Below are 13,630 nucleotides of genomic sequence, written 5' to 3'. Positions count from 1 at the left end.
AATCGTGAAAGTTTAGAAGGCCTGGCTAACATTCCAGTTGCAACGTAGGGGATCTTTGTTAGTTTACGACACGCGATTCTCAAGTCCGTCTAACGGTCGTGTCAGGCAGTCTCAAAAACTGTATGCAGCGCGATCCTTGCAGTTCGGTAGAAGAAGCAAAGATCATCTTCTACTTGATATATAGTCCTTTCGAGCATACCTGAGATTTATTGAAGAGGTCGAGACACGCATAAATGTACTCCACTATCTCCTAGAGTAGGAACATGATCGAATTTTTGTCATTGTTTACGACTGCCTGGGAAGCTCCAAACTGTTCTACGAACTATCCCTGTCTTCAATAAGAGAATGGAATATCAACAATTGTTCCAAAGGACTTAACTAATTGTGAAAAAGAGACTTCTTTGAGATTTACGTTTTATTGTGCTTTTCTCATTCAACTTCGTTGAAGACAGGTTAGAAACTTTTTCACTGATCTAACTTCTCTCAATTGCATTTGAGCAATTTCGGGGTCAAGATTGCTAGTGATACGTTAGGATAGGTAGTTGACCTTGAACTTCTTCCCCCCACAAAAAAGTTCAATTCTCCAGTTTCAAAGACCTCTAATTTCTCTGAAGCTTGGTTACAACTGTCCAATGTATTTCATTAAAAGATCCATCCTTCCAGCGCTACAGTTTATCGCTGCCATGGAAGCTCACCTATCGTATATTCTACTATCTCAGCAAACGCCAAGAAGGATCCGAAATTGGATTAACATAAATGCTGTTGCCTTGTTGCAGCTGTAATCTGGAAGTAGCTCCCTGTATTTTGTATATTTTTTGTTGTGTTGTCACATATGCTATGGTCTTTTTCGCTTTTTATCAACGATCGAAGCGTGCAACAACTCTCAGAACAAAAGTGATTTCACATTGACGAGTATGGAAGATTAGTTTTGTACTAAAGAGCACTTGTGGAAAACCTATCATCTTTAGCTACTAAATGACCATTTCCTCCGAATCGCTTCAAGCCTTTTAGCGTCTCAAATAGTATACTTGTAAAGACAGACAAATCAATCACGAACCTTCTGGACTTGAAATGCTATGGAATTACGGCTGAAAAAATGTTAATGCTTTGGGAAACTAAAGATTCACCATTGAAGGCCCTGATTTCATAGGTATGATGATCAAGGAACATAACTTCTTAGTTTTTAAGTCAAAAGATTCTAAATTTTGAATTGAAACTACCAACACGTACATTCAAGAACGGGCTGTTTGAATCTGCCTCTAATGCATCGTTAACTTCTATTACTTGAAGGCTCATTGCATTGCGTACACCCCAGGTTTCGTTTTATGATAATTAACTGAAGAAACATTTGCAATAAAAGTGATGATGTGAATAAACTGTTGCAAACTTGAGACACGAGTACCTGGACAAGTGCGATGATCTATCGTTGCGTCCTAAAAGTTTGTTCTCATCATTGCAGTCACTTCCATTTCTACTGGTTACTTGTTCTGTAAGTTTCATGAAAAAAGGTCATTGGGTAAGAATGAGAGTAAATTGATAGAAAACTTGCATAACTTTTCTCCGCCATTACAACTCCTGCAAAGTTAGAAACACGCTTATTAACATTGAATAGCATCAATATTACCTTCGTTACATCTACTTCGTATTTGTGGGGTTCCCGGAGCAGCCTTGAATCCAAACTTGTTTTCAGGACATGTCTACATTTATTCGATCTTATCTCAGTTTGTAATTGCTGATAACTTTGATCAATCGATCTACCGTAGAGGAAATTCAGTGATGCTAAATCTATTCTTTGCAACCCATGGGACGAGAAGGTATTACCGACTCTATACGGATTCAGATTGACTCCAAATGTTCCAAGACTTCTTCCCTTACTCCGGAGACAATAATCAAGATCGTTTTTAGGCAATATTTACTGTGTACGAAATCTTCTTCGACCCTAAGTCAGATGATTGTTAGTTGAAACTTTTAGATGCAGAGTTTCAGTTATGCTAAACATTGGTAAGGCTTCCGGTAGGCCAGAATAACCATGGATGTTTTTTTGTCTTGCTCGTTCATTCCTCCCTCAATCAAAAATTTTAGGCGTCATTGCTTAATAAAATAATACCAATTAATTTAATGCAAAGCAAAATGTGTCGAATGTCCCTGCATTGTTTTATCTGCAAGAATTGGCTAATGTTTAGACTTACCTTGGCTGATTGTTCGCGCTTTAGGAATTAATGCTCTTTCATTTGCTGCTCTCAAAAAATTTAAAGATCAGATCCGACAGATCTTCTTGGCATTCTCGGGAACCGTTAATTCCACTCCTAGATTGCAAAGTCACGGGAACTGGACAAAAGTATCCTTACATGTATAAAACTTTATTCAAGTTCACCGAGGGTCACATGGCATACTCCGGTCTGAGTTATTGACATCCTTTGGATCAAGTCGTTGGGTTGCGGATTATGGACACTTGGATAGACAGCACTCCCACGTCGCACATAATCAGACACCATAATGGGACTATACTTTTTGGGGTCCCTGCCAAGCAAGTACGTGATAAGTGTATGCCATATTAAGGGGCTTTCCGTCATAAAACATATGATTTATTAGAGTCTAATTAATTGATACTGGCTGATTATGCTTAAATGGTCTTTTTCTCGCGTGGTCCTCTTTGGCTGTTTCGAATCTTGGAGGCCGAAAAATGCAGCGACTTGCATGATATTGCTGCAGGTTACAACGCTCTAACTCCACAAGTAAGAAACTTTTCCTTTGATGCTAAACTATAAAATGCCACGACCCGGCTTTTACATCACCGTTTGACTAGGTCAATCTGCTTATATAGCAAATGAAATTTAATATTTTTAACAAGAATCGGAAAGAGAGCCCGTCAAGTTCTCCGGAAAGCCAAACTACTGATGAAGAAGCCCACATACCAGTACTCCCTGGTGTTGCTCGTGCGGAAATGCTTCGTCATGCTTGGTCAAAAAAGTCCCTTATAGTCGCCTACGCTGCCCTTTTCTTTGCTGCGTTTGTATTCCAGTTCTGCGGAGTCACCGTTAAATCTTACACTCCATACGCCACATCCTCGTTCAGACAGCATTCTATGTTAACTACGGCAGCAGTCGTTTACAAGATTGTGTGTGTCATTACGCTTCCATTTGTTGCCCGAATAGCAGACTGCTTTAGCAGGGTGTCAGGGTTCTTTATTGCCCTAATCTTTCTAATCGCTACTTACATTATGTTTGCTGCCTCTAAGAACGTTGGAATGTACTTGGCTTCCGAAATCTTCTTGGGCATCGGTAAAGTTTCTTATGTCATGATGGAGAAGGTGTTTGTGGCTGATACCACTCAGATCTTGAATAGAGGATTGTGGACCGCTCTGCCAACAGCTGTTGCTTCCATTCCTACCCTTTACATCTCCTCTATTGTGGCAGAGAAAGTGTTGGATCACTCCACTTGGAGATGGGGTTATGGAATGTGGGCTATTATTACACCTGTTTCTCTAGCTCCATTGATCTTTATTATGTGGAGATTGGATAGGAAAGCCCAAAAGTATGGTATCACCCATAACATTAAGGCCTCTTTAAACCTTCCTGAGGGCAGTTGGTACAAGAAACTGGCCCACTTGTTGTATGTTGAGCTGGACATTGTTGGAGGTTTGCTGATGCTTGCTGGACTCTCCCTCTTCTTCCTGCCCTTTACCCTCACAGGTTCTGCATCGATTTTAGATTGGGATGAAGCCACCACTATTGTCCTTTTGGTTCTTGGATTTGTTGTTTTAGGGATATTCGTTTTCTGGGTTCTCTCTAAATTCCCACAAAGACCATTCATTAGTGTGAGTATATTGAAAAATCCTTCGGTTCTGATGGCATGCACATTGCCACTTTTTGATACTATTAATAGTTCGACATCGGGGGCTTACTATTCCTCCGTATTGCAAGTTTCAGGTCACTTTACAGTTGGTGAAGCTGCCAGAATCACCAGAGCCTCAAGAGTCTGTCAACTGGTGGGTTCGGTCCTGGTCGGTATTTTGATAAAATACACAAGGACAGCAAAAATTTTTATGATTTCTGGAATATCTTTGATTGTTATTACTCAGGGATTCTTTTGTTATCTTTCTGATCACAATGGTCAATTTGGTTCAGAACTTCATTGGACTGTAATTCAAGTCTTCGAAGGTTTTGGAAGAGGTTTCTACAACATTCCAACAATAATTTCAGTGCAAGCTAACTCAGATCCATCACAGATTGCTCCATCCATTGCAATGTTTACCATGTTTAGCCAAATGGGTGCGGTAATCGGAAACTCGATCGCAGCGTCAGTTTGGAACGAACTTGTGATCAAAAGATTGACACAGTATCTTCCAGAAGGGTCTAAAAGTAGTGCTACAAGTATTTTTGGAAGCATCAAGGTTGCACTTGGATACAAACAAGGGACTCCAGAAAGGGAGGCTATCGATAGGGCGTACAGGGAGGTTTTGCAGAAACAAGGATACATTTCACTCGGGTTCCTTCTACCAGCTCTCATTATAGTATTTTTTATTAAAGGTTTTGATCCAACACAGAGAACATCTGTCAATGTTGACGACAATGGAGAAGTGGTATTGAGGACAGCTACTGGAAAGAACGGTGAAGGACCACAGTTTCATACCATATCTTCTAACTTATCTTCTTCTTCATCTGCTTCTGATCTGTCGGAAGAGAAAGATGGCACTAGCGCCGCTTCAAAAGAGAAGAACAGTCTAAGTACTGAACCTGAGCGCAAGTAATATATAAAATGCTTTTAGAAAGGCTATCCAAGTTCATGTTCTGAAATAACTGTATATTTAGTTTCAACATCGCTCTCAAAATCAATAGATTGGGCTATCTGACCATCTTGGTCTCAAAGCAAAAAATAGTCCAATTTGAAAGCTATTCGTTCCTTGGCATGCAGCCGATACGACTCCCGATTTCAACTAATTAGAAAGAACTTTCTAGTCTGATCATAGCATTGAAAAGATCAAGGAACATGTTGAACGAATCCTCAACGAGAAAAGTGAGAGCAAACTGGTCTTCAGCAACAAGAAAAAAGAAAATAAGTGCCAACTCAAAAAATTTTCTAGACAGGCACAATATCTCCAGCTTCAATGTGAAAGATCCCAATCAGTCTTTAGAGACTTTAATCATCTCTAGGTCGCCAAAGTGTCCGAGTCTCAGAGAAAATTCAAAAAGTTTCAAGACCATTTAGCGTCGCTGAGGCTGTCAGATTATGGTAATCAAGTAACTTTTTTGTCAAGCATGGCAAATGTTACTTCAATAATTTTATTGATCAAACTATCTGACCCTCACATCGTTTCATGTGGGCTCGAAGAGTTTAGAATTGAGCACATTCTTCACCTTTCTCAGTTAGTGTTGCTTCTTGCCATCAATCCTAATACACAATTTTAGCAAAATAACCGAAAAAACATATAAAAAGTTTACTACCAAACTGTGCACGATGAATATCTTACATGATAGTCTCCTACAGCAGTAGTATGTTTCATCCATAAAATCTGAGTTCCAGTGAGTGTAAGAGGTCTCATTCTCGTTTTGTATCGACAAAAAGCGTGGTGAAAATAGCCAGAACCACATCAACCAGCTTGCAATAAAGGCAAGCGACAATTCTCTTTTCACATTTTGTTTATGGGAGATAGCTGGGTCTGTTCATACGCTTCTACTAACCAAAGACTTGCTTGGGTTTTGGGAAGACTCATTGACCCTCTTTCCGGCACCATTACTCACGTTGAATCCAATTCCTAGACTGGTGACAGGTTCTAGCAGTTATTCTGAATACAAAGTCTTATTTCTACAATTTCATCCTTCTAAGAAATATCTGCTGTGTCAACGGGCAGCGTTCAAAAATTGTTGTCAATCCTTTAATGATCGGTCCAAAACTAGTCCTTCACCTTGAACCCAAATTTTATTCTCATAACCACTCTCTCATGTTTGGTGACTAATTATATTGACTCGTGTTCAGTTTGATTTTCTCACTTTTGATGGACAGATCTGGTTCAGTGTCAGAAAAGGAATGAAAAGTATGTGAGAAAATTTGGACCCTGGACAGCTGGCGTGTTCTGCCCAACTTTTACCCGCACTAATATAATCAACTCATGTAGTCTTGACGCTGTCTATGAACACGGAGACACTTTCAAGGACCGAATTGATAGTACAAGGTGGACATAATGTAATTATTTACAATGAGGCAAAAAAACTAAAAGCAGAGGTCATTCTGAACAATGCGCAGGGGGTCGGAAAACATTACAAGGACTTGGATGTGAGTATGGATGGGGCAGACCTGTCGTACGTACGCTCTCTAGGCCCCGAATCGCAGACATTGCACGTTGACGTGTGCTTAGACAAGCACGGTGAGCCTGTTAAGCTCGTTATTTGCAAGAATGCTTCGCCCTTTGTAAATGTTGAAAAGGTATCGCAAGAAAATCTTCCCGAGAAGGAGTTAGAAAAGCAATTACTCAAATCTTCCTTGTCGCCACTTCATGGCTATGGTATTTATTATAGGGATTTCGTTTCAAGCAGCGGGACAATTGGAATTTCTGTGTGCAACTTGGATTTATCCTTTGAGAAAAAATGCCTGTTTGCGGGTTTAGATTTTTCTCTGAGTTTGGGGGACAAGGTGACAATCGTTGGTGACAACGGGTCCGGAAAGACGACTTTTCTGAAACTCATCAGCGGGATTGAAGAATACACTTATTCAGGATCAGTGGTCATCGAGGGAAGAATTGCATATCTTCCTCAGCACTTTGAAGATGTCAGTGGTGACGACTTGGCAATCGTTACGTTACTGAGATCTCTATATGACCCAGACATTGATGAATTCTTAACGAAACCCCACAAACCATTCGCTTCCGAGTGGCTCCAAGAATTAAATACCTTGGGTGGCCATGAAACATTCAAGCAAGCCAACCATATCGGACTTTCTACCGACTTGCTCAAAATGCCCTTTAAGTTTCTCAGTGGTGGTGAGAAAACAAAAGTTATGCTATGCGCACTCAGTATCTTGGAGCCAGATATTATTTTGTTAGATGAGCCCACTAACTGTCTGGATTGGCGCGGTATTGAATGGCTGGAAAGCTTTTTGAAGAACTTTGATGGTGGTGTTGTTATGGTTACGCATGACCGTAGCTTGATCAATGCTGTGTCGAACCGAATTTCTGAACTTTCTCCTCATACGAAGAAATTCACTCATTTCAAAGGACAATACAAGCATTACGTAGAGGAAGAGGACAAAAGGTGGCAAAGGCAAATTGAAGAGAGAAAGCACCAGGAAAAGGAATTAAAAAAGCTGACACTGAAAGCCAACCAGGCTAAGGGCAAAGTAAAAAGTAGGATCGTTAGGTCAGGCACAGACAGGGACAAGCTTAGTTATAATAACAAGGAGCAAAGAGCGCAAAAGGGTGTCAATAGGGCGTTTGCGCAGCTCAGTGACAAGGTTGAACAGTTGACGGATGATTTGGTGGATGTTATTCCCGAGAGACGTCATATTTCTTTTGATTTTGAGGATAGCCCCGCGTTTAGCGCTTCGATCTTGAATATTGAAGTTTCCAAAGTTTCCAAATCCTTTGAAAGCCCCCTTTTTGAAAATATATCCTTTACTTTGAGTAAGGGTGATAGGCTTATTATCCAAGGGCCAAATGGATCAGGTAAGAGTACATTGATGAAAATCATTATGAGCTTGATAAAGCCAGATGAGGGCAGTGTTACCATTAGTGGAAATGCAAAGATTGGATACTTAGATCAAGAGCAAGAAAGTTTGCCTTTAGACAAATCGCCGATTTCACTGCTGAAGAAAGATTCGTCCATCAATGCTACCGACGCAAACGCTATAACAAATTTGCGCAACTTTGGAATCTACACGTGGCACGATTTGAAGAATTCTTTGAGAACCTTGAGCATCGGTTGTCGTCGTAAGGCGCAGCTTTGCCAACTTATCCTGCGGGGAAGTTCAATTCTTCTTCTAGATGAACCTTCAAACCATATTGATTTTCCCAGTTTAGAATTCATCGAAGATGCCCTGTTAACTTTCCCGGGCATAATTATTGCTGCAACACACGATAGGTATTTCACCGAGAAAGTGGGAACAAGGATTTTGGATCTCGCAGATTATAAAGCATAATCTGCAATGAAATGAGCAGGTGTACTAAATATTTCTATCCCTGGCGTTATTCACATGGGGTTTCAAGCTGGAGAGCATGATGAGAGTCATAACGACTTACTGTCCTTTTGCTAAAAACATTATTTCTGTGAAGGTGATTGGCGTCTTTAAAAGTGTAGTTTTGCGGAGATTTTAATCCGCAAACGCCAGGCCACGTTGTACCAGATGCGCAACTTTCGACTGTTCGAATTACAACGGGGGTGCGTGAAGCTCGCAATTGCACTTAACTACTATTCTCACCAGATAAAGAATCTGCAGAACTACAACTGTGTTGTGGAGACTATAGAGCCGTGGTTACAGTATGTGTTCCAGTATGTGTTCCAGTGCACACACATCACGAGCTACTGAATGGAGCATCCTTCAAACGATGCTTGAATCACACCGTGTGAGTTTAGTAAAGGACGAAATTTGATCGTCTCGACATTTCATTACAGCAGACCAGCGATTTAGTGAAACTTTTGCTCAGGTACCCAGTTCAGAGTTATAGTCCTTCTTGCAACTACTCTCCGTCTTCTGCGATAGTCTCTGTTTAGGTATGGATGGACTAACAGCATGATTTAACCGGCCTTCTGGTAGCAATTGTTCATTATTCAATTTGTGCTTCCTATAGCTGTACTTTTTCACTTTCGTCCTTTTCTTTTTTTTTTTTTTTTTTTTTGTCTTGAACTTTTCTTAAGGCAGCATTTTTGTTAAGGGCCAAAAATTATCGAGTAAGATTCCGAATACAGAAGTAGCAGTGATTAACTTCAGAGGAAGCTCACATTAAGAACCAAGATCATGCTAGACTGTGTATCCAGCTTTATTATCATTTTGGGTCATGATCATTTCTGGAAAATTCAATCAAGACCGTCTATGAAGGGTACTCTGTCATTAAGTGGAACCAAATAGTTTTACCAAAATTTTACAAGAACCAATCAATATGTCAGTTTTATTTACGCGTGAGGGTTAATCATTAAATCTATTTTTATTTCTCTTTCATTTTCATCGTAATAGTATGGTTACCGAGTTTACTGGAACTTTTCAATCCGACCCTGAGATAGATCACATTGATAATAGACTGACTTAGATGTGCTTGATTTTGATTCTAGCTTCTCAAGTTAATTGATCAAAACGTTGGCCCTTTTATCAACTTTTAAGAGTGCATCTGGTAATTCTCACAACAACCACCAATCTTAGAATAACACAGTAATGCAATCAATACGATATCATGAACCCACATAGCGTGGATACACAGGTTCTTTTTTCTTTGCGTGTGAAAATGTGAACGGTACTATCAAACCTACACCTGAATATCCAGCTCCAGTCGAAAGAGTAATTGTTACAGTAACTTTTTGTGGTGAACAAGTTCAACTGATTTGACTGCAAAGGTATCTGTGTAAAGCGACGAGGGGGTATACGCCACGCCACTATAATTCGAGTTGTCAAAATTTAAGACTGGGTGCAGCAGTGGATTTCCGATTATTTTCGTATTTAGCCAACTGCAATAAAACCGGCAGTTAGTAGTAAAAAAAACTGTTAAGCAAAGAATAAAAAGAAAGAAAGTTCTGGATAAGAAACACACATTAGAAATCAAACTATTTCGGGTGCAAGAAAAGTGACCAGTTCAGGCCATTTCCTCCTCCAGTTAGCAAATAGAGCGTTGAAGGGGGTAGGAAAACTATGGTATATATACTAAGGGCCTCAATATCGGATACGCGGCCCAAGGCTTGCTTGAAAGAAGCCTAATTTAGCTGCAGGTTGAAAAATTAACTGAAATATAGACCCAAAATACCGTTGCAGACTCTGTGTCTGCGACATTGTTAGTCTGAAGATTTTTTTGGTCACAATAATAGTCTGTCCACAAGTGTAAGAATGTACAACTTTCTTCCCATTTCAACGGTCGATGGGCCTACATTTGGTACAACCTCCTGACTTTGTTCTGCCGCATAGGCTGTCTGCAAAGTTCACTTTCACTTACAGTTGTTGTTTCCGAAGTAAAAACTTTAGTGGCAAAGACAGTACGCTGTTACAATTCCAGTTGTATCTTTGGTCGTAAAAGCTTTCAGTTTTGCTTCGACTAAGTTGTGGCTATGGTACACTGCCCTTACTACATCTAGTCGCAGAAACGACGGTAATAAAAATATGGTCCACCAAAATTGGTATCATGGAGAGCGGAGAAGGGTCTCGCGGCTGAAGAAACAAATTTAATGGGCTTCTACCAGCTTCGGTGGCTCTACCAAGGTAAAGTGATTGAACAAATAAAACCAACAGATAAAAGCATTTTTTTCCCTTTCTTTGCTTATTCGCTTCGAAATTACCCACTCAATGCTTTCATGCTTATATATACATACACATACGACAACCTTTCAATTTAGCTTTGGAAAAACGTTGAATCGAGAATACAATATTCAACATGGCGCCAAGAAAGATAATTGGATTGGCTAGCAGTGTTTTCACTAAACTCAGAATTGTTTGGCAAGTGTTTTATTGGCAAATCTATTGTGTTTCTAGGTGGAAACATGCCCAGACAATCAGTTTGTATGACTGGAGTTGTTCATAGTACATTTTTTGGGAATGAAGCCAGGTTTTAGAATTAAACGGTAAGTGATAGATTTGAATCAAGCTCTTGTCTCACTTATTTAGCTAGAGCCTCACAGTAATTAACAAATGGAGATCAGTTTTTCCACAATTGAATTCCCTAGTCATTCTGAGTATTATGACCGGGCTTGTCTGTCTTGCAAATTCTGAAAGTCCGTACTCCTGTACAAGCTGTGCATAATAGTTCCTGGCCCTCACAAAGCTTGGCATTACATAATACTTGAGTGGTTATAACCGTCCATAGCGAATTTGGAATTCGTGCCATGATTTAGTTAGTCTCTATTTTTAAACCTGCATGTAAGATTGGGATTCTGTACGTAATTTATTCAGTATTATGTTTTGAAGATGCATAAAAAAGAGGCTTGGCCCCCAAATTATTTGGCTTCTGTTTTAAACGTGCGTGGAAAAAAATTTAGCACCTGAAAGAAGGTCGCAACTTATTTTGTTGAGGCCTATTTCGAACCCGTTTCTATATGCCGTCCGTTTTCGTATTATATTACCATGCAGTTATTTCAACGCCGAAAGGGGGGGAGGGCAGATGGCAAATGGTTCTGCTTCATGCTGGAAACACGGTGGTTGGCTTTTAAATGCATATTGAGTGACACTGAAAACATAATAAATGAGGACATCAAGCTGGATTAAACGTGACAATATGTATCTACGAGTTGGTATCAGTTCAAATGCAAAAGTGGCCACTTCAACAACCGAAGACCAATTCCGCCAAGAGTTAGCTATGCAGTTTCTTATTCTGCAGCTTTCAGCATCCAGCATGACTTCTTGTCGGATAAACACATATTAGCCTCAAGATCCCCACAGCATGAGTAATGTTAACAGCAGGTTCAGTTCAGCGGCTACAAATATCTATGTTTCAAACACAGGAACAGGAGCAGGTGGACCTTTCGTCCTCTATACATACCGAGAACATTTTCAATTCAGAATCGTCTGGTCCCGCATATCCGAACATCCCACAAATTAGTTCTGTTCACTCGTTTATAGGTGCCAAAAGCTCTCTTCTTGCTGATGCTGCTCCGAATCAATGTTTATCATTTGTGGACTCAGCAAAAGTTACATCGTTTGACCAATCATTCCATGGTTCACCATCTTATAAGCTAAATTCTGCAAAACTAGCAGTTTCATCGTCTGAGTACTTGTCAGTAGAATCATCCACAGAGGTAGACTCCACAATTTCATTGGAAGCACAAGTTGACCGCAAAAGACAAAAGATTCAACCCGAACGACACAGCAAAACCGACAATCTGAACCTCTTTTCTGACTTCGATCTATTGGCACCAGCGTTTCTTACCTACTACTTGCCATTGTTTCGTGGATGTAGCTCTGGAGGCAACAACAAACCCCCGAAAAAGCGATCAATTACTGGAACACAGTACGTTGCCGCCAGTTTGAGACTGGAAAGCAGTACCATTGAGGACATTTGCTTACCGAAATGGAACGAGAACGAGCTCAAGGACAATAGAAGAATCATCCGCATAGAGAGAAGACAACAGGGAAATGAAATTGCAGCTTCCTTTTCAATAGTTGGGTCTGCTTTAGAGAACCCACACACCAAACCTACACTGGATCCTGACGTGGAAGTATTAGAAGTCTCGTGCTTACGGTGTCTAGTCAATTACGACGAGATTGATGACAAACAAACAGTGCATGGAAGCCTTTTACACGAAGTTCAGTCTGAATTCACCGAAATACGGAAACAAGAATCTACCGGGAAACGTAGCAGTTATGCCTGTACGTCGAATGGGACCTCCATCGAATGCCAGTACTACGTTACTAGTGTCGAAGTCATCAAGATAATTGAGTTACTGGTGGGAAGCCATTTAATCCAAGATCGCAAGCAGAGAAGAAAAGAAAGGGGCTGCATAAGGTCAAATTTGATGCCCTTCTGGTCCAAACATCTCATCTCGTCAACCACAAACACCATGAAGCGCCGTTCAGTGACAGCATCTAACGAGAATTATATTGCAGAGCTGGCCCATCGTATCAAGACATATGAAGTTCGGAGACCTCGAAAGGTCAATAAGGATCTCAGAATTTTGGAATGGTCAAAGCTTGGACCAGCTCTGCGGCGGGCTCTCCACAGCTATTACGTAGCAGTGCCAATTGATAAATTCAAAAATATAGCCAAGCCGACAAACAGTGAGCTAATGTTTAATATCCAATAATACTGCATACTACTGGAGGCTAGCGAGCATTCTACTTTTGTGCTTTACTATTTTTCAGTTTATGTAGGCAGTTGAGAAACCCTGGAAAAATGGCAGGACCACTAACTAGATGTACTAAATAGTTCATATAGATCCACTTTGAGACAACATACAGCAAAACTGACTAAAAGCACGGTTGCACAATAAGATACTGTTTGCTACCAGCTAGCCTAGGCACCATAAAGATGGCAATAGCTGGTAGAAGTGAGGTTTTGGAAACAGTCTTTATAGCAAGACAAAGTCCGGTTGAACCAGATGCTTGCTCATCGATTGCTAACGTCAGAAGGGAATTGTGCGACGCTTGCACTGGCACACAGGCCAATATTGTGACTGAAAAGATTCTTCTGACTACCATAGCCGCGGACGCCGGATCTACAATTGTGGTGCCAGTGTGCGTTCCTTAACGGTTTTCCCTTTACAAACTTTTTCTCTTTCTGTCTTTCGTTTAATCTTATTTTACTTTCAACGGTCACATTTTCTATTAAATTTGACAAAACTAAAGAAACTGATATTCATTTGCCGATGCACTCCAAGCTCATCATCGTTGAATACAACTAGCATAAATCTCTGTCGCCTCGTTATGAAAAATCAATGAGAAGTTTACCATTTTCAAGGACTCTGATGGGTCTCCTATGGGAACATTCCAAATCAAAGCTGTCTTAAAAAAC

General features: G+C 40.3%; 5 protein-coding genes across 5 annotated transcripts; 4 read left to right on the top strand and 1 right to left on the bottom strand.

Annotated features, from left to right (window-relative positions):
* Positions 1-2,219: 2,219 nt before the first annotated feature.
* Positions 2,220-2,411, top strand: PAS_chr2-1_0013 (Hypothetical protein; the record flags this gene model as incomplete). The annotated part of the gene is made up of 1 exon (XM_002490847.1): positions 2,220-2,411. One exon carries the CDS (start codon positions 2,220-2,222, stop codon positions 2,409-2,411), a length of 192 nt encoding a protein of 63 aa, XP_002490892.1.
* Positions 2,412-2,827: 416 nt separating this feature from the next.
* PAS_chr2-1_0012 (Ferrioxamine B transporter, member of the ARN family of transporters that specifically recognize sid) lies at positions 2,828-4,750 on the top strand (the record flags this gene model as incomplete). Its single annotated transcript, XM_002490846.1, has 1 exon — positions 2,828-4,750. One exon carries the CDS (start codon positions 2,828-2,830, stop codon positions 4,748-4,750), a length of 1,923 nt encoding a protein of 640 aa, XP_002490891.1.
* A 1,379-nt stretch (positions 4,751-6,129) lies between these two features.
* Positions 6,130-8,130, top strand: PAS_chr2-1_0011 (ATPase of the ATP-binding cassette (ABC) family involved in 40S and 60S ribosome biogenesis, has sim; the record flags this gene model as incomplete). The annotated part of the gene is made up of 1 exon (XM_002490845.1): positions 6,130-8,130. One exon carries the CDS (start codon positions 6,130-6,132, stop codon positions 8,128-8,130), a length of 2,001 nt encoding a protein of 666 aa, XP_002490890.1.
* Positions 8,131-11,253: 3,123 nt separating this feature from the next.
* On the bottom strand, positions 11,254-11,517 carry PAS_chr2-1_0010 (Hypothetical protein; the record flags this gene model as incomplete). The annotated part of the gene is made up of 1 exon (XM_002490844.1): positions 11,254-11,517. One exon carries the CDS (start codon positions 11,515-11,517, stop codon positions 11,254-11,256), a length of 264 nt encoding a protein of 87 aa, XP_002490889.1.
* Positions 11,518-11,570: 53 nt separating this feature from the next.
* Positions 11,571-13,366, top strand: PAS_chr2-1_0009 (Hypothetical protein; the record flags this gene model as incomplete). The annotated part of the gene is made up of 2 exons (XM_002490843.1): positions 11,571-12,897; positions 13,128-13,366. The coding sequence occupies 2 exons, from the start codon at positions 11,571-11,573 to the stop codon at positions 13,364-13,366; spliced, it is 1,566 nt and encodes a 521-aa protein (XP_002490888.1).
* Positions 13,367-13,630: the final 264 nt, after the last annotated feature.

Source organism: Komagataella phaffii, chromosome 2 (assembly GCF_000027005.1).
Source record: "Komagataella phaffii GS115 chromosome 2, complete sequence".
In the NCBI taxonomy this organism is placed as follows: Eukaryota; Fungi; Ascomycota; class Pichiomycetes; order Pichiales; family Pichiaceae; genus Komagataella; species Komagataella phaffii.
This window is presented reverse-complemented; position numbering and strand designations above follow the sequence as displayed.